Source organism: Rhinatrema bivittatum, chromosome 3 (genome assembly GCF_901001135.1).
Source record: "Rhinatrema bivittatum chromosome 3, aRhiBiv1.1, whole genome shotgun sequence".
Lineage (NCBI taxonomy): Eukaryota > Metazoa > Chordata > Amphibia > Gymnophiona > Rhinatrematidae > Rhinatrema > Rhinatrema bivittatum.
Window position 1 is genome coordinate 326,799,123 of NC_042617.1, and position 21,309 is coordinate 326,820,431.

General features: G+C 45.5%; 1 protein-coding gene across 2 annotated transcripts in view; it reads left to right on the forward strand.

The window, feature by feature from the left end:
- Positions 1-21,309, forward strand: part of SEC63 (SEC63 homolog, protein translocation regulator) — a 261,114-nt gene that overhangs the window by 159,591 nt on the left and 80,214 nt on the right. Inside the window, exons 15-17 of one of the 2 annotated variants that reach the window (XM_029595314.1) lie at positions 712-771; positions 1,268-1,435; positions 7,651-7,809. In XM_029595314.1, the coding sequence (XP_029451174.1) occupies positions 712-771; positions 1,268-1,435; positions 7,651-7,809 (387 nt within the window). Of the gene's footprint in view, positions 1-711; positions 772-1,264; positions 1,436-7,650; positions 7,810-21,309 lie in introns of both variants that reach the window. The other variant, XM_029595313.1, reaches the window with a different exon arrangement.

The window sequence follows — 21,309 nt, forward strand, 5'->3', positions numbered from 1 at the left end:
AGGAAAGAAAATTGAGGTAAAGCACATTTTTCCTTGCTGCTGTATTCGAGAAGGTTTCAAAGGACATTATAGGATGAGAGTGCAATAGGCCAAAGATGAGGGGTTTTTGCTGTAGAGGGGGAGAGGAAGGAAGAAATATTGTCCTGGAGGAAAGGGGGGCAGCAAAATGTGTCTGGGAAATTGGATGGATAGTGGTGCTATACACTAACATCTGAGATGGAATGGGAAAGTGTGAACTCATTTTGTTTGACTTGATCTATATGGAAGAGCAAGCCAAACTATAGCTCAAAATGCAGGGTTCCATACTGGGAGTCACCATCCAGGACAAGGATCTAGATGTGGATAATATATTGAAATATTCTGCTCAACGTGTGGCAGAAACCAAGAAAACAAAGAATTCTAGGAATTCAGAAAGGAATGGAGACTAAAACAGAGAATATCATAGAACAAGGATTCAAATGTTGAATTCTTTTGGCCTTCTTCACTTGTTAGCAACTCTTCCCTGATAACCTGACCCGAGGGGGGGGGGGGCGCGCTCTTAAGCAGATTTGGGAACTTAGCTGTCAAGCTGGTCCCTTTTGTTAGTATTTTTTGAACACCATACAAAGAGAGCCAGACTATTTAAAAATATTTGAAGCATATAGAATGTTTGTACAGTCTTCAAATTTTGCATGACTGACAAGACTTCCTCTTTGTTTTTTATCTTGTCAGGACATGTTTGAAAAAGAGCAGTCTACATATGCTGCAGAAGACCAACCTGCAGAGGAAGGGGTGAGTTAAGAGACACATCTGGAGCATGCACTTTCTAGTGGAAAATATATTTCTGTTCTAATGTTCACATCCCAAGTAATCATACAACTGTTTCTGCACCGACTATTTTTTAACTTTGCTGAGCTTTTTCAGCACAGCATTGTGCAAAGGAGAACAGATTATACACTTAAGGGTCAGCAGAATTATAGGTGGCATCCTGTACTATGAGTCTGGGGTAAGGGGTGCAGGGGCAGCTCCAGGAGATCTGAGGAACAGTGGGATCTCCTCCCAGAACAACCTAGCAGCTCCCCATCTGCGGCTTCCCCAAAGCAGTTGGGGGAAGCAGACAATCAACTTCTGCCCAGTGCTTCTAGGACCTGAATGCTAAACACCCGCAGGCCATAGTTTGCCGACCTCTGTTGTAGGCACTGAAGTACAATAAGGTTAATGACTAACTTATGTGATGTTTTCAGTTATTTCTCCTGTGTAGTTGAAAATCTACTGTCTGTTACAGCAGGGAGATGTCAACAAGATGAAAAGCAAAGGATGGCAACAGAAGGCCAAAGGACCCAAAAAAGCTGCTAAATCCAAGAAAAAGAAACCAGTGAAGAAGAAAGCTGCAGTCGCACCCTTACCACAACAGAAGCAACTGAAGCAGAAGCAGGCCAACGGGGTGGTAGGGAATGTACGTATCTTCTTCAAGTCCCAGTGCCCTTGGCATGTGGCAGTTCATTACCACATGGTATTCACTGACAGCTAAACTAATGAAACAGTAACACAGGTTTTTGAATACCGGGTGGCTTAGAAGATTAGGATATTTTTAAAGAGCATGCCATTTTTAGGCCTGTGACGTTCATATATTTTGCAAGGGAAATCACAAAAAAGGATCAGTCCTTATAAGATCTGTTTTAAACAGTTCAAGTGCAGGTGTTCAAATAGATATCATTAAACTGAACATAAAGATTAAATGATATTTAAAGTGCAAAATGTTTTCAGAAAAATAGAAAACTTCCTAGCATGGTAACATCAGCAGCCCGATGAGAAGAACCATGCTTCCAGCCATCAGTTTATGTAGCTTATAAGTTTAAATGCATGACGGCATACATGGTTCACACATGTATGTGCAACCATTGTTAAACCCACAGTATTGGCAACAACTAGCTGTCATACAACATTAAGATCTGATGAGTTTCTTTGGGTGGCCAGAGAATTAGATCAAGGCAGGCTGTATATGTGGTATACTTGCATTTCAACAAAGGTTGTGAATAAAGTAGTAGTCACCTTTTACCTCTGACCTGCCTCTTTTGTTTCGATCTGATGAAGTGGAGTGTAGCTCCTGAAAGCCAGTCAAGAATTTTAATTTAATTTTATTACATTTGCTAATTGCTTTTTCTCTTTGCCCAAATTGATGTACAACATTTTTAAATTAAAGCACAATATAGAACAGAGGGTAACATTTAGAAAATACACAAAATGTTGTAGGTATCAATTCATACTGTTTCATTTATTGACTTTTATTTCCGAGCAAGCTTTTAACAGGGTAGGGTTCCCCAGTTTTAGAACTGGATTACAAATTAATTGATAGACAACAACAGTAGTAAATGGGCTTCGCTTTAAGGAGAGATTATCAGTGGTGTGTATACAGGGATCTGTTCAGTATTTTCTTGAGCGATATTGCAGGAGGAGTAAGAAGTAAATATTTTGTCTTTTTACAGATATAAAATTTAAGCAGAGTTGGACACTCCTGAGGGAGTAAAAACATTGAACATATCAACAGAAGAAAACAAACTGGTTCACCCAGTCTGCCCATTTGTATCTACCTATTGTGCTGTCTGTCACAGGTCTTATTTAATCTGTTGTCCTCTCCTCTCGCACGGAGGTCCCCTTGTGCCTGTCTCATGCATGCTTGTATCCAGCCACTCTTTTTTGATTGCTGTCACCTCTGTAGGAAGTCCTTTCCGGGTGTCTACCAGTCAGTAAATAAAAGTATTTTCCTGAACATACCCAGATCAGTCCAGACAAGTGGGTTTTATTCATCCCTACCAGCAGATGGAGGTAGAGAACAAAACTTTGGGCTCTGATATATGAGAGTGCCACCTGCAGTCCCTCAGTATTTCTCTACTTCCAGCAGATGGTAGAGGTGCTAACCCTGCAATCCTGACTGACTGGATATATTATCTCATATTCCTTTTTAGTCTTCCTTCCTTCAACTTCATCTAACAACCCCTTCCCTATACGTACCCGTATCATTCCAGACTCCTAGGTTTATGCATCCATGCCAGCAGATGGAGACAGAGAAAGTTTAACCGACACTGCTTGATAAGCACTGGTGCCACCTGCAGTTCCTCAGTAACTCTCTGTCTCCAGCAGATGGTGGCTGATGCATTCACCTGCAGTTTCTGGTGATTTTTTTGGTCTTTTTTTCTTTTCTTTTTCTATTTCTTTTCCTTCATTCAACTTCATCTAACAACCCCTTATGCTTGAGCTTTTCTGTCTATGAAAAATGCTTCTTTTTAGTATTTATTTAAGCCTGCTACATTTTTAATGTTCATATCATGTCTCACCTTTCTTCATGAAAAGCAGCATGGCAGGTCTTGCACATGGGTGGCCTTATCAGATGAAGCTTGGCACAGACATTTGATTTCAGTTTCTAGAAGCTTTGAGCATATCCCGCTGAGCATATGCAGCTGCTATACCACCATGCATCCACATGGGGTCTCTTCAGTCTCATCTTTTCCATGGAACCCATTGGTTCTCTTTCTCCTGCTGACAGGGAATTTCTTTGCTTCCCAGGCATGCAGGAATCATTCTGATTGGGGCCCTATAATCTTCTCCCACCCCTGTAGTCACCTTTACGTAAGTTTGGATTTTTTTTTGTTTTCTCCTTTTTGGGTGTCTGCATGGTGCACCAGTACCAGGACACCAAGGTGGCATCAATCACAGTTTTTGCCAACAATTGATTTATTTGATTTTACTGGCTTAATATTTCATCCAGTGCTCCTGAAGGAGAAGAAAACCAACTGCTTTGAAAAGTGTCTCCTGTGTGAGAGGTTTGTGTCTGTCATGGATTCCCATGATAGATGTTTTGGAATCTTTGCATATGGAAGTCTAGCCCCTTTCTTGTTGACACCTGAAGTACTAGTTGGGCTCTGAATACTCCTGCGGGATACAGCTTTGGGTATTTATGTATTTATTTATTTTGTTTAACACTTTTCTATACCGACCTTCATAGTTAGGGGACCATATCAGATCGGTTTACATCGAACAGGAGAATTGTAACAAAAACAGTAATAAATAGTAAATTGAACAGGAAAAGCAAAGTTACATTTAACATTTAACAAGGTTGATATGAGGACTTCTACGATTAGGAGGGGTTAATGGGACTTCCCCTTGAGTTCCTCTTCTCCACAAGGAAAGAGAATGTTCCCTGGATGACTTCTACTTCGCTGTTCTTTGTTAAGATAATGGTGGTTGCCATTCAACTTGTTACAAAATGAGGAAGAATCCAGAGTAAAGATAATTGACATACTCCAGTTTGTGGAATCCCCAAAGGATATCACAGCAGTGTCTGTCCATGAAATCCTTCAGTAGGCACAGGTAAGAATGAGGGAGAGTCCCGTCTTTCTGTCCTTCCAGCCCCTGGAGTATCTGGGAGCCTTTTTCGACACAAGCATATTTCTGGTTTGCTTAACGCAGTTATAGATTCAGAAGCTGCACTAGCAAGTTCACTCGCCTATGTCCATAAAGGACCCAACGGTATGGAATTATTTGCAGCTTCTGGGCTCCATGGCAGCAGCATTGGACCTGATGTCCCAAGTGAGGGTGCATATATGTCCCCTTCAGAGAGCCTTGCTATCCAGTTGGGTCCCCCAGTCTCAGGATTATTCCAGATGGCTGTTGGTGCCAGATCAAGTCAAAGTGAATCTGGAATGGTGGTTGATATGTAGAAATTTGAAGGACAGAGTGGAACTTGAGCCTCAAGCTTGAATTGTAGTGACAACAGATGTCAGTCTCTCCAGTAAGGGGTGGGGGGGGGGGGGGGTGTTCATTGTCTGGGACATTTTACTGATAGACTATGGAGGGTAGAGCCAAAGTGGATCATCAATTGACTGGAAACCAGGACAATTTGGTTAGCTCTTCAAAGTTTTTTCTGTCTGTCTTTGGGGGGTCAAGCTGTCAGTTATATCTGACATTGCACCGACAGTGATGTGAATCATCAAGGGGGGCACCAAGAGCCCTCAAATATCAGAAGAAATGGATTTGCTGATTCAGTAGACAGAATTGAATCTGCAGATAATCTCTCTCATATTGCAGGAGTGGAGACCATTCAAGCTGACTTTCTCAGCTGCAAGTATGGTCAAGCCCATCAAGTGGTTGTTGTCTGTGAAGGCGTTTGATCTGGTTGTGGCCAGATGGGGGGCTCCCTCTGTTGGACCTGATGGCGATGGACAGGAGTGTGAAGGTGCCTTGGTTTTACAACTAGAGAAGGCAGAAGAGGTCACAAGTCCTGAATGCCTTGGTTCAGTATAGGCAGGCTGTTATAAAATTGCTTTCTTTATGTACTCAAGTATACTATTAGCTTTCCCAATTGCTTTGTCACACTGACTTTCTACTTTGAGGTCATCAGAGATTTTGACCCCCAGGTTTTGTTTTGTTTTGTTTTTTCAGATAACTTGCTAGTTCTTCACCACACCAAAAAATATTTGACCCTTGGATTTCTGTATCCTAAATGCAATTTGTTTTTTAAATAAAATATAGTTGCTATGCTTGATCATTGTTCCCAAATGTTTTACATCATCTTTCACCTTATCTATCCCTTCTGGCATGTCTATTCTATTGTAAGCTTTCATATCATCTGCAAATAATGTTTTCCCTTCTAATCCTTCCACATTGTTAATTATAAAGACCCCAAAGAGGAGCAGCACTGATGTTTGTGGCACTGTGCTGATCACTTTCCTTTTACCAGAGTTAACTCTATTGGCTACCACTTTTAGAGTCCTGTAGCTCAACCAACTTCTCACCTAGTTTATAATTTTTCTTCCATCTTCCACATTGGCTAGTTTACTTGCTTTTCTTTTGAGTGGAACAGTATCAAAGGCTTATTGAAATCCTGATAACCCACAGCCACTATACCTTTGTGGCCTACTGCTTTGGTCACTTCAGCAAAGAAATCAATTTGGTTAAACAACATGGTTTCACAAAGGGAAAATGTGCCAATGATCTTGTAATCCATTGGCTTCAAGGCATTGCATTAGTCATTATCCTTCAGTAGTGCCATTATCATGTCTACCATGTATGTTAAACCCAACAAGTCTACATTTTTTCACTTCCTCCTTGTTCCCATCCTTTTGAAGTGATACTATATTTGATCTCCAGACAAAATGAGTGATCTAAGTAAGCTTGACAAATGGGTTTGATACTGGCAAATAAGATTGAATATAGAAAAGTGCAGGGGCATACATTTTGAGTGCAGAAATCCAAGGAACTAATACGTGATGTGGAGGGTGAGATACTGTTGTCCAGCAATCAGGAGAGAGAGTTGGTCATATCTCAAAGGGCAGTGATGAATCTCAAAATAGTGAAAATGTATGACAAGGCAGTAGCTGCAAGTAGAATTCTAGGGTGCACCATGCATGAAGACATAAACAGAAAAAATGAGATGACATTATGTAACCTGCCTCGAACTTTGAAGAGGTGGGATATAAATCTTTTAAAGAAATATCTCTGTATAGGCCATTGAGACTTCATCTAGAATATTGTGTCCAATTCATGAAGCCGTACCTCTGAAAGGGTAGTTGAGTTGGTCCAGAAAAGATTTGCTAAGATAGTGCAGGATCTGTACTTAAAGACCTAGGCATGTATATCTTAGAGAAAAGAGGGGGGAATCTGATAGACATTCATATACCTCAGATATAAATATTACACTAAAAGCAAACCTTTTCTAGCAGAGATGATGTAGACAAGAGGTCTTGATACAAGGCTCAAAGGGGATAAAATCTGAAGTGACAAAATATTTCTTCATGGAGAGATTGTTTCATGCATAGAATGGGCTTATGGAAGTAATGAAGGGAAAGGATAAGCACAGAAGGTCCATAGCCACAAAGAAGTGAAGGAATGCCAGTGATCAGCTTAGGGTCCTGTAGCAGGAGTCCCCAAATTGTGGCTAAATTTTATGTGGCACATGGCAGCAAGAAGCAGTGCAGGTTATTTGTGTCCAGGACAAGGAGTAGGTTACATCCACTTCTCAGCTGCAGTAGGAGCCACCACAGGAGCAGGTTCAGCTGCTGCCACCCACTCAAATACAGACAAACCCATACTAGCACCTTGAGCATGTGCAATGAGATCAGCAGCAAGAGGAAGTGCAACCTGCAGTTTTTGCACATGCTGAAGGTGTTAGAATAGCTAGTCTGTATTAGAGCGAGCGGCAGCATCTGAATGCACTCCTGCCACTGATGGATGGAGTTTGGGAGTGGATTCTTTGCAAATGAAAAGGATAGTGTTGGCTGAAGTAGGAGGATGTTGGCCAAGGGAGGAAAGACGAGTGAAAGCATAAGCAAGTTTCTAGTTTGAAGAATCCACTTGATGGTGAACGTGTATAGTTGGAAATCAGTTTCAGAAATGTTTGTATTTTGAAGTCTATGAAATGGAAATGAAGGTGTTATTTTATTTGTTTCTGTGTGCTTAGTTCTCTGTTAATGCTACAGGAAGGAATTCTGGTTCATAGTTCCGCAGATGCAGCACCTTGGGCATTTAGAGTGTTCTCTGAAGTGTTAATGTGCTATTAGATGCATGGTAAACTCCTTTCAAAACCATGCTGTGATCACGGGGAATAAAAGCATTGATAAAATGGTGGGTTTTATGCAATATTTATCTGTTAAATATATTTTGTTTTTCATGCAGGAGGTTGTAGTGAAGGAGGAAGAGGAAGATGCTTCTGACAAAGGCAGTGACTCTGAGGAAGAAGAAATGAACAGGGACTCGCAGAGTGACAAAGAGGACGGGAGCGACAGGGATTCAGACCGAGAACTGGATGAGAAGCACGGCAAGGATGATGAGGCTGTAAGCTGGGGCAAGGAGTTTTGAAGCACTAACTGCAGCCGCCTTCAGAGCTGCTTGGGTTATTCTGAGTACAGTAGGACAGTCATTAATTTACAAATAAAAATATTGTGCTAGTAACAGATAACTGGCAAAATGCATGGGTCTACTTGAAACACTTCTTTGCAGTCTCCCTGATTTTATTCCAGTTATGTGCACAAAGAGCAAGATTCCTGTTTACTTTATATTTTGTCATTTGTATGATGCGCTAAACCAGTATGCCGTACAAACAACCCTTGCTCTGAAGAGCTTACACTGAGTTAATGGGACATAGTGGCCTGTGCAAGGGTCAGTGTGAGAAGCAGGATTTGCACTCAGATCTCCCATTTAAATGTTAATGATGCAGACATTGGTCTGTGATCTTTATTGGTGATGTATGTAGGGCTGTCCTTAGTTGGAGTAGGGAGGGCAACCGGGCATCCACCCTGGGTCCTGCACTTTGGGAGTCCCTTTTCCATCATGGTAGCTGCATCCCCAATATTATAAATTCAGTTTCATGGCTGTGCTTCTGTTGATTTTACTCTCCCCTGGATATATGTGTCTGGTGTGTTTTGCTTAGGTTTTTGACACACAGGGGCCGATGTAATAAGGTACGCCGAAGCTGCCGCGGGTTTGTGCGCAAATGTTGTATTTTTCCGCGCAAATCCCTACTCAGGAATGTAATAAGGGTTTGTGTGCGGGGAAAAAAGCGCATACAAATGCGCTCACAGACCCGTGGTTTTTCCTGAGCGAATGCATGCTAACTGCATGCAAAGAGGCAATTAGCTAATCATAGGCAATGCAGGGAGCCGCGCTAATGCTAGTGCGGGTTTTTTAATGCGGGTTTTTTGCCCCCACGGTCAGGGCACGAGTTAAGTGTCACAGCCGACTTGGGGGGGGGGGGCTCTATGTCGCATCTGAGCATCCTGAAAACCACTTAACTGAGTGCCTATCTCAGCATCCGAGTGGCCGGCTTAGCTAGGCGCTTTTCTGGTGCCCAATTGTACAGATTTGTGAGCAACTAAGCTCCTAGCTGAGCGCCAGAGCGGCAAGGTAAGCTAGGCGCCTTTCTGGGTGCCCGATCATATAGATTTTTCTGCCACGAACAGAACAAGAGCAGCCTGATAAACGCCTAGCTGAGTGCCTATGGCCAGCTTAGCTAAGCGCTTTTCTCAGCCTCCGAGCAGCCAGCTTAGGTAGGCGCTTCCCAGGATGGGTAGATACGTGGCCAGAAGAGTGGCAAGATTGTTAATTAACTTACATACAAACTGAGCACCTATCTCACTGCTGTGTTGGTTGAATTAGCTGTGTTGGTTGAATTAGCATGCAACCGCTGCTACACGCGGCGACCGAAGACCTGCGCGACCGGCGCCGGAGCCCCACCGGGGGAAGGTCAGGTCAGTGCTCGGCCTCCCCACCCGGGGGACCCCAACGCCAGCCGCGCGCGCCGAGGCCCAATCCGGCGGACACCACGAGGTAAAGCGCTAAGGCCCGCCCAAATCAACAACTTACCAGCCAACCAGAGAAAGCCCGACAGGGCTTTAAATCCCGACTGCAGGCGCCATTACCTCCTTTTCCTCCTGCTACACGCGGCGACCGAAGACCTGCGCGACCGGCGCCGGAGCCCCACCGGGGGAAGGTCAGGTCAGTGCTCGGCCTCCCCACCCGGGGGACCCCAACGCCAGCCGCGCGCGCCGAGGCCCAATCCGGCGGACACAACTCAACGAAAAGATATAAAAAGACAAACTATAAAATTAAAAAAGCAGGGACACACGCTAAGACCCGCCCATAAATAATATAGCTAGCCAACCAGTTAAAGCTCAGCAGAGCTTTAAATCCCACCCAGCTAGGCGTCGCGCGCCGTGCGTCGCGCTTGCCCCTTTGTGTGCCCCTTCGTGTGAACCTGAGCACAACAAGAAACCACCTATGCTAAACGACTCTGCCACACAACCCAACCTACACTACCGAAGCACGCTACATCAACGTTATCCAACCATTTGTCCAGCAACCTCATTCTCCAGGGCCCATACACATAACAGACTTTCCAACACTCACAAGCAGCTCCAGCATGTAATCAGACTCTCCAGCACTCAGCACTTCGTGTGAACCTGAGCACAACAAGAAACCACCTATGCTAAACGACTCTGCCACACAACCCAACCTACACTACCGAAGCACGCTACATCAACGTTATCCAACCATTTGTCCAGCAACCTCATTCTCCAGGGCCCATACACATAACAGACTTTCCAACACTCACAAGCAGCTCCAGCATGTAATCAGACTCTCCAGCACTCATCCAGCCTCTCCAGCATTCATCCAGCCTCTCCAGCATTCATCCAGCCTCTCCAGCATTCATCCAGCCTCTCCAGCATTCATCCAGCATTCATCCAGCCTCTCCAGCATTCATCCAGCATTCATCCAGCCTCTCCAGCATTCATCCAGCCTCTCCAGCATTCATCCAGCATTCATCCAGCCTCTCCAACATTCATCCAGCCTCTCCAGCATTCATCCAGCCTCCCCAGCATTCATCCAGCCTCCAGCCTCTCCAGCATTCATCCAGCCTCTCCAGCATTCATCCAGCCTCCAGCCTCTCCAGCATTCATCCAGCCTCTCCAGCATTCATCCAGCATTCATCCAGCCTCTCCAACATTCATCCAGCCTCTCCAGCACTCATCCAGCCTCTCCGGCATTCATCCAGCCTCTCCGGCATTCACCCAGCCTCCAGCCTCTCCAGCATTCATCCAGCCTCTCCAGCATTCATCCAGCATTCATCCAGCCTCTCCAACATTCATCCAGCCTCTCCAGCACTCATCCAGCCTCTCCAGCATTCATCCAGCCTCTCCAGCATTCATCCAGCCTCCAGCCTCTCCAGCATTCATCCAGCCTCTCCAACATTCATCCAGCCTCTCCGGCACTCACCCAGCCTCTCCGGCATTCATCCAGCCTCTCCGGCATTCAGTCAGCCTCTCCAGCATTCAGTCAGCCTCTCCAGCTCTCACTCAGCATTTTTCCAGCATTCAGTCCAGCATTCAGTCAACCTCACCAATACTTAGCCCAGCTTCTTCAATATCGTAACTTTGCCCCCAACCAACTGAACCACAACAATGCACCTCTGCACCATACCCAAAATCTGGCATAACCTCAGAAAGCACACAAAACCTGCAATTCATCACATCGCACGACAGCAAAGGCTTTTACCAATAATGATATCACCTATAACACAAATCTTAGGACTCTCTTTATTTACATTAACTCTATTCAATGCTCAGTCTCTTTCCAAAAAAATGGACATCCTCAGTGACTATCTCATAGAAGTCAACCCAGATATCTGTGCAATTACAGAGACATGGCTAAAACACACAGATACTGTACTTACAAATCAACTGCCCATTCAATCTTATGACTTATTTTCTGTCCCCAGACCCAAAAAAAGAGGTGGGGGACTCCTCCTTGCAGCAAAAAAAGGACTTAATATAACTTTACAACTTACCAACGCCTCCACCAAACTAGAATTCTCCCTCTTTAAATCGGATCAAATCCAAATAGCCTTAGTCTACGCCCCACCAGGTACCCTAGAACTGGATCCCTCCCCACTGATCGAACTTATAGCTAAACACATAAACACTGAAAAACCTACTATAATCCTCGGAGACTTTAATTTACATGTAGACGCTACTCCACAATCTATCAACTGCCAAACCTTTCTTTCCTCACTCAACCACTTGGGCTTCGCTCAAATTATCAACAGTCCTACCCACAAGGCAGGCCACACTTTGGACCTCATCTTTATTAATGAACTCTTCAACATTTACACCAACCCCACTTGTTTACCAGTTCCATGGTCAGACCACAGAGTCATCCACACAACCCTTAGGATCAACAAACCTCCACCTCAAATCACTACCAAATCCACCATCCAATTCAGGAAACCTTGCTCTCTAGACATACTCAGTGAAAAGATGTCCGAAGCTTTAAATCAACTTGACCTCACAGACGCAACAACTGCTACCACCTCTTGGATCAATATTAACAATAAAATTGCAGATAAAATCTGCCCAACCACAACTAAAACCATACAACCTACATTAGACAATAGAAAACCTTGGTTTACAGCCGAACTTAAAGCCCTCAAACAATCTCTTAGAAAAAAAGAGCAAAGCTGGAGAAAAAACTCATCCACTTTGACACTAACCATCTACAAATCCCACCTCAACTCCTACAGGAATACTATCCTTAGAACAAAGAAAGAATTCTATGCAAAAAAAATACACAACTTCATTTTCGACTCAAAGGCCCTTTTTTCTTACGTCTCCTCTCTAACCAAACCATCTCCTCTCACGATCCCAGACCACCAAGCGCTCAACAAAGCTAACGAGCTAGCCAACTACTTCAAGACAAAAATCACTAAACTTACCCATTCAATTACATCCAATAGCCCCACCTTAACACACCATCTAACAACAGTGCCGCAACAAAACACAAGCTTGGACTCATTCGAGCTCACTTCTTCACTGGAGATCGAAAATACACTCAAAAAACTAAAACCATCCTCACACCCATCAGACCCATTACCAACAAATCTCCTCATTGCCATACCAAACACCATCTCAAAACCAATAGCAGAAATTATCAACACATCCCTGTCTCAAGGCTCAGTTCCTAACCAGTTAAAATTGGCAATCCTGAAACCGTTACTGAAGAAACCAAATGCTTCTCCATCAGACCCAGCTAACTTCCGACCGATTGCAAACTTACCACTCATCGCCAAACTGATGGAAAAAATTGTCAACAAGCAACTGTCAGAATATCTGGAAGATCATAACATTCTATCCCCAGCTCAATATGGCTTCCGAAAACGACTAAACACCGAATCTCTCTTATTATCGCTCACTGATACCATCCTCGTGAACCTGGAGAAAAAACAATCTTACCTGCTGGTTCTACTTGATCTTTCTGCGGCGTTTGATACGGTAAAACATACTACACTTATAGACCAACTAACTAATATAGGGATCAAAGGCACAGCTCTCAAATGGTTTCACTCCTTCCTAAGCAACAGATTCTACAAAGTAAGGATAAACAACAAAGAATCGCATCCAATCCTTACAGAGCAAGGAGTCCCGCAAGGATCCTCACTTTCTCCCACCCTATTCAATATCTACCTCCTCCCTCTCTGCCACCTCCTCTCAAACCTCAAGCTTACCCATTACCTCTATGCAGACGACATTCAAATCCTTCTCCCGATTACAGAATCCCTTCAAAAAACCATCACTTACTGGAACGAATGCCTTCAGCCCATCAAGGAATTACTCTCAAGCCTCAACCTAGTATTGAATGCCAATAAAACTGAAATGCTCATTGTCTCTCAGGATCCACTCACAATCTCTTCTAGCTTCTCTCTACCAAACGCTAATAACATGTTCTCACCGGACGTCAGAAACCTTGGAGCATGGCTTGACAATCATCTTAACCTAAAAAAGTTCGTAAACAATACCACGAAGGACTGCTTTTACAAACTGCAAGTCCTCAAAAAACTTAAACCCCTCCTTTATTTCTCTGACTTCAGGCTAGTACTTCAATCCATAATATTTTCAAAGCTCGACTATTGCAACGCCCTGCTACTAGGTCTACCCAACAACACGATCAAACCATTACAGATGGTACAGAATTCTGCTGCCAGAATTCTAACAAGCACTAACAAAAAAGATCACATCACCCCAATCCTTAGTAATCTACATTGGCTTCCCATTAAACAAAGGATACTCTATAAGGTACTCACAATCATCCACAAAGCGACAAACAAAATAGCTCCCATCACGTTAAGCTTTCAACTCCAACCGCACACATCTTCCAGACCTATCAGAAGCGCTTACAAAGGATCACTGCATGCCCAACAAGTAAAATCATCTCTGAGCAAAAGAGCGCTATCCTTAGTAGGCCCCCACCAGTGGAACATGCTCCCCCCAAATCTAAGACTTGAACCCAATCATCAAGAGTTCAAAAAAAGGCTAAAGACTCTTCTTTTCCAACAAGCCTTCCCAGACTCACAATCCTACCAAGACGGAAAGTCTTCCAAATAAGAAGTATCCCCTAATTATGGTCACCATACCAAGTCCTACCTTCAGGACTCTGCAACTGGACAACAATCTTTGAGTTCTAAAAATTAATCTTATTTATATTTTCTTCCGCAACTGGACTACAATTTCTAAGTTCAAAATTCATTTTATCTTATTATTTATATTTGGCATGGTTAATATGTCACTATATCCAAGTTAAATATTTAAATTATATAGTTTATATTACATAATTTTATTAATTACCAGTAAAACTATTCTATATTATTTATTATCATTATGTTAAATTGTCATCCAGTTATAATGTTCTATATGTACCACTGTTCTATGTAAAGCCCCCTTATCTATGTTGGGCAGTTTATCGTTATATGTAAACCGGAGTGATTTATAGTCTCTATAAGAACCTCGGTATATAAAAATTAAAAATAAATAAATAAATAAATAAATAAATTTGCCATGTTTTCTGCAGCACAGTTATTGGAAATATTAAAATTACTTTCCACGGTCATACTTTCACTTATAATAGGGAGACCCGCTTGCTTGCTTTTATGTGCAGATTATTGGTGTGGGTTTTGAGCACGGATGCGGCCACTTATTACATAGGTCCTTACCGCGCTTAGTACGTGCATTTTCCCGTATATGCGCGGATTTCTGCACGCAAATCATTTGCATAATTTGTTTTTTCCTAGCGTGTAGCCCGATGGACTCAGGACCAGTGGGTTATGTGCTCTTCTGCTAGCATATGGGAGACTGAGTCAGATTTCAAAGCTGATGTCACCCTAGATATACCCCTGCAGTGACTTGAAAGGTTTTAATGATTCATGGTCAACAACAAACCTTTTCCGTTGGAAAAAAATCAGTAGAACTAGGGATCACAATTTCAAACTCCAGGGCGGAAGACTCAGAACCAGTGTCAGGAAGTATTTCTTCACGGAGAGGGTGGTGGATGCCTGGAATGCCATTCTGGAGGAAGTGGTGAAGACTTAAAACTGTGAAGGATTTCAAAGGGGCATGGGATAAACACTATGGATCCATAAAGGCTAGAGGATGGGAATGAAGAGAAGAGCCATGGGGGTAGCTTGCTGGAATGGAGGCTACTACCTGGTGATTACTACCCTTACTCAATAAGCCTTCACACAGTTAATGCAACTCAAACATTGCTCTCTGCTTCAACGGCAAGGGAAAATGTGGAAAAGAAGAATTGCATTCAGGCAATAACCAACAAGGACTGAACTACACAGTCTGGGTAAACAAATAAGCATGGGGGTAGCTTGCTTATTGCGGCGGTTACTACCCTAAACCAATTAAGCCTGATACTTCACTTTGAATGCATATCCAGCATTGCTCTCTGTTTCAATGGCAGGGGGAAATGTAGAAAAGAGGATTTACATTGACAACATCCAACAAGGCATTGATCTGTGCCATCTAGGTAAACAAGCATTGGGTAACTTGCTTGATGTGGCGGTTGCTACCCTTAACTATTAAGTCTTATGATCACCTTTGATGCAATTCCAACATTACTCTCTGCATCAAAGGCAGGGGGTGGCAGGAAATTTGAATCAAGCAGTTACCAACAAGGGCCCTAAACTTGGTGGTTGGTGAAACAGCTAAGTATGGGAAAATAAGTGTGGGAGTATCTCTCCGTCTCCTAGCAGATGCGGACACTACCCCACACACTAGCACAGTGTTAGGAAATTACAGCAAAGAAGAAGAAAAATATTTTACCGTAAAGAGGATCAAGCTCCGCTCTCCTGCGGTGATACCTAAGGGTCCCTCCCCCAGTTGAGAATTCCTGAGGAGATCTCCGATGTCCCTCAGAGGAGAGCCTTGGTCCGTTAGCCCGCTTCCGGTGTGTACTTAGGCCTAGAGCGGCTGAAAGGCAGCGGATGCGCATCCGAGCGCGACGGGGAAGGTAAAGCCCTCTCCCCCCTGAAGCTGGAAGACCATTCCTGCACACGACGATAAGCACCAAGACCAGGTAAGCAGGGAACTTTAACTTAAGTTCTCCAGGGCTCGGATTGCCGAACTGACTCAGTTTCCTCACCTGGCCAGGTAGAAGGGAGCACCGATCGGGTTGAGCAGCCTTGATTGGGCTAGTCCCCGGTCTGGTGCAGGGGATCTAGCCACGTGGAGTCCTTCGGCGCTATCTTCCCTTCTCGGCCGTCGGTACACACGGGGCAGGCCGGACGGTTAATGCGCCCAACTTGTGCTCCTCTAACATAGACATGCGCACAACCGAACGCACAACCGCGCGCTTATCTACACGCATTGCCGCGCACAAAATTACACGCACGCACAATGCTCACACACACAACTGCGTGCATATTACAGCACATTATCTGTGCAACTATATACAGAGGCAATGGCACCGGCGTCCAAGAAGCCCAGAAGGCACTCTCTTTGCTCAGCCTGCCACATCAGAGCCGCACAGCCTGAACTGGAGTCCTGCCTGTGTCGTCATTGCGAAGAAGCCCAGGGGGAACCAAAGCCTGGTCCCTCACCATCTGAGGATGGGTCTGGAACTACTACATTATGATAGCACCCCGAATCTATGCAACTCTGAGATGGCATCTCCACAAGAGGGCACCTCAGGAGCCCCTACTCCGACTCCCCCTGGGGTTAACATGGACCCAGGGACCTTCTCCTGGCTAGAATTTTTCTCGGGGCTGCAAGCCTTCATTCAGGCACAATCAGACCCGGCTGCAGCCTGGGTTCAACCCCTGCCGGAAGCACAGGATCCTCCCGGCCCTGTTCGGATGCCTCGAGACATGCCTCACCTAACCAAGAATTTCCCGGACGGGGACCCGGATACCTCAGATGATGGTGGCTCTCTGGAAGGAGAAATCCCTCCAGGCCTGGAACCTCAGGGATGAATTACCAGCCCTTGTTTCCCAGCCTCTGAAGACTGTGGAGATCCCAGGCATGGACCCTATGGCGGAACCAAAGAAGAACCCCATCTTGATGTCCCTTCGTAAAGCCTCATGCTACTTCCCAATGATGGAAGCCATCCAGGAATTGATTGACCTGGAGTGGGATGCTCCGGAGGCCAGCTTTAAAGGAGGTCGAGCCTTGGAAGCCTTGTATCCTCTGGAACCAGCAACCAAGGAACGCCTGCGTTTTCCAAAAGTAGACACCATGGTCTGTGCCGTCTCAAAGCGAACAACCATTCTCGTTGAGGGAGGGGGCTGCATTGAAGGATACTCAGGATAGACGATTAGAATCCATCCTTAAGCAGGCCTTGCAACAGCAGTGACGCTGCAGATTGCGTCCTACTGCGCTCTGGTGGCACGTTCCTGTTTGCTCCTCGAGAGAGAGGCAAACAACGCAGGAACATATACCGGTGAAACGATTGAACCTGCAGCAGCCTTCCTGACGGACACAAGCTCAGATCTGGTGCATTCCTCAGCCAAAGGAATTGCCTCGGTAGTGACGGCCAGAAGACAGTTATGGTTGCGGAATTGGTCTGCTGACTCGACCTCTAAAGTGAATCTCACAATAATGCCCTTTAAAGGATCTCTTTTATTCGGAAGCGAATTGGAGACGTTAGCCAGCAAGTGAGGCGAATCTCCAGTACCTCAGCTACCGGAAGACGGGGTAAAAGATCCCAGTGCCCTTCCCCCAGAAGAACTAGGGGCAGGGGCTCTCAACGCTTTCGCCCCTACAGGAACTCGCAGTTCCAGTAACCTTATCCCTCAGGAAGATCTCAGCCCTTTCGGAACTGAAAACCAAGAGAAGAACAGCCCAGGGCAGGCTCCGGCCGTACTCCCCAATGAGAATGGGATGACCCATCCACAGGAAGAGGAAATAGGGGGTTGACTTTCCCTCTTCTATCAACGATGGGTCGAGATCATGTCTGACAAATGGGTAGTAAACATCATTTGCGAAGGTTACTCTCTGGAGTTCCGCAGCATCCCTCGGGAAAAATTTGAGGCCACCCTGCCACTTCCACACCAAGAGACTGGCAGTGGAAGCCATTTTGACAAGACTACTCAGTCTGAAGGCAATAACTCTGGTTCCTATGCCCCAACAAAATATGGGGCACTATTCCACCTATTTTATTGTTCCCAAGAAAGAAGGATCATTCCGACCCATTTTGGATCTCAAGAACGTCAACCGTCATCTGCGGATACTACACTTCCGCATGGAGGCTCTTTGCTCCATAATAATGGTAGTACAATCGGGAGAGTTTCTAACCTCCCTGGACCTCTCTGAAGCCTACCTTCACATTCCAGTCCATCAAGATCACCAGCATTTTCTACGCTTTGCGAAACTGGGTCACCATTACCAGTTCCGAGTGCTACCCTTCGACCTAGCAACCGCCCCCAGAACATTCTCCAAAATTATGGTGGTTGTGGCGGCAATACTGAGGAAGGAAGGGATCTTGGTACACCCTTACTTGGACGATTGGCTGAGCAGGGCAAAGTCTTCAGAAGAGAGCCGGCAGATGACCAGCAGAGTCGAGAACCTACTGCAGGAACTCTGCTGCGTCTTGAACACGGTCAAGAGCAGTCTGCAAACCTCTCAGTCTCTAGAGTACCTGGGGGCCTGTTTCGACACCAAACAGAACAAAGTCTTCCTCCCTTCCCCGAGGAGAAGGAAACTGATGGAACAATTATGATTGATTGACCAATGCATGCCTCAAGGTATGGGACTATCTTCAAGTCCTCGGGCTCATGGCATCAATCCTGGAGGTCATTCTGTGAGCAAGGGCCCACATGCGACCACTCCAATGCTCCTTACTGTTACGCTGGAACCCACTGTCCCAGGACAACTCAATTCGCCTCCAACTACCAGCAGAGGTACGTTCTCAGCTTCATTGGTGGCTACAGGAAGACTACCTAAGCAGAGGTGTAAGCCTATCCCCACCTAACTAGATCGTGCTCACCACGGATGCGAGCCTGCGAGGGTGGGGATAGAACAAGGAAGAGGCGGGATGGAACATAAACCAGTCAGACTGGTGTGCCTGCGATTCAGCCACAGACTACGAGGCAAAGCGATTCGAGTAATGTCTGACAATGCTACAACGGTTGTGTACATCAACCGCCAGGGAGGAACCAGGAGCTAGCTGGTGTCTCTGGAGATAGACCCTCTCATGGCATGGGCAGAGATAAACCTACAAGGGATCTCAGCCTTCCACATTGCAGGAAAAGACAACATCTTAGCAGATTTCCTCAGCAAAGAGAGCCTGGACCCGGGGGACTGGACGCTGTCTACCACAGCCTTCTAACTGATAGTAAATCGCTGGGGACTCCCAGCCATGGACCTGCTGACCACCTCTCTCAGTGCCCAAGTCCCCAGGTTCTTCAGCCACAGACGAGAGCCACACTCCCAAGAGATCGACGCTCTCGTCCAGACCTGGCCAGAGGAAGACCTATTTGTACGCCACCCCCCTCCCCCCCCCAACGGCCACTACTGGGCAAGGTCATCGGCAAGATAGAACACCAAAGGGGACTAGTTGTACTAGTGGCCCAGATTAGCCAAGATGCCTATGGTATGCGGACATGCAAAGACTCCTTGCGGGGAGCCCTCTGTGTCTACCTCCACACAGGGACCTTCTCCAGCAAGGCCCGATTCTTCACGAAGATCCATCTCGATTCTCTCTTATGGGTCTGGCCCTTGAGAGGACTCGCCTGAAGAAGCATGGTTACTCAAAGGCCTTGATTGACACCCTGCTCCGCACGCAAGTTCTCAACATCTCTGGCATACATACAGATCTGGAGAATATTCAAAGCCTGGTGCGAGGACCACAGAATACTCCCGCAGGCGGCCATGATCCCCCATGATTCTGGAGTTCCTACAGAAGGGGTTGTCACTCAACTCCCCCATGGTCCAAGCACCCTCCTGCTTCAGAGCTGAAGTGAACGGAATCAGTCTATCACCTCATCTGGATTTTTCCCGTTTCCTAAAAGGGGTTAAGCAACTTCAGCCACCCCTAAAGTGGCCAGTGCCTCTATGGAACCTCAGTCTGGTATTAGACTTCCTAGCGGGGGCTTCTTTCAGACCAACACGTGGTCTGTCACTACGCCTCTTAACATTGAAGACTGTATTCCTAGTGGCAATATGTTCAGCTCGTTGTATCTCCGAACTACAGGCACTATCCTGCCGGGAACCGTTCCTTAGGTTCACTCCTGGAACCATACAGCTGCTTACTGTCCCCTTTTTTCTACCGAAAGTGGTTTCTGAGTTTCACTTGAACCAAGCCATCCCCCTGCCATCTCCGGATGAACATAAGGACTTGAAAGGCTCGCGCCTTCTTCGCCATCTAAATATCAGCAGACTCCTAGTGCGATACCTAGAAAGATCGGAACAGGTGTGCAAAATTGATCGCTTGTTCGTTCTCCACAACGGGAAGAATCAAGGAGAAGCGGCCTCGTGGGCGACCATAGCTCACTGAATCAAGGAAGTAATCAAGGCGGCCTACATAGAGGCAGGAAAGCCATTACCCCTACAGGCTAAGGCTCATTCTACTAGGGCCCAGGCAGTATCTTGGGCAGAAACCAAGCTGCTGTCGCCCACCGAGATCTGTCGGGTGGTGACGTGGTCCTCCCTACACACTTCTCCAGATTCTACTGCCTGGATGTTCAAGCCCGAGAAGACGCAGCCTTCGCAAGAGCAATATTAAGTGGGCCACAGGCAGCCTCCTGCCCTATCTGGGAGTAGCTTTTGTATAATCACACTGGTCCTGAGTCCGTCTGGCTACACGCTAGGAAATGGAGAAATTACTTACCTGATAATTTTGTTTTCCTTAGTGTAGACAGATGGACTCAGCATCCCACCCACGGCTGCCCCAGAGAAGGAAGACCTCAGGAAGCGAACCTCGAGATTAAGCAAATATGGGTAAGCCATTGCCTACCCCTAGTTCAGACACCCACAGTTGTCCGGTGTCAGCGTTAATGGTTGAGTGCACTGGCGGTCTCCAGTTTTTGAAATCAGTTCAATCAGTTCAGTCAAGTTAATCAGTTTTTAATCAAGTTATTTAAGCAAATATATATCCTGAATGGCTTTTCGAAGAGAATACTGAAGAGCTGAGGTCACTGCAGGGGTATATCTAGGGTGACGTCAGCTTTGAAATCTGACTCAGTCTCCCATCTGCTAGCAGAAGAGCACATAACCCACTGGTCCTGAGTCCATCTGTCTACACTAAGGAAAACAAAATTATCAGGTAAGTAATTTCTCCATTTTACATCCCACGGAAGCAGCAGCTTCAGCCGCGCACAGCAATCAAAACCCGCGCTCATAACTAGCACCTGTTTTGCCGAAGGTCTTATTACATCGTCCCCATAGTGAGGGAGATTACTCTTTCTTATAGGGAACCAGCATTAATATGAAAGTTTGACACACGCAATTGGATGTCAAGTGATTGTAGAGATTGAATGTGAGTTTCATCCTCACATTCACATTTGTTAGA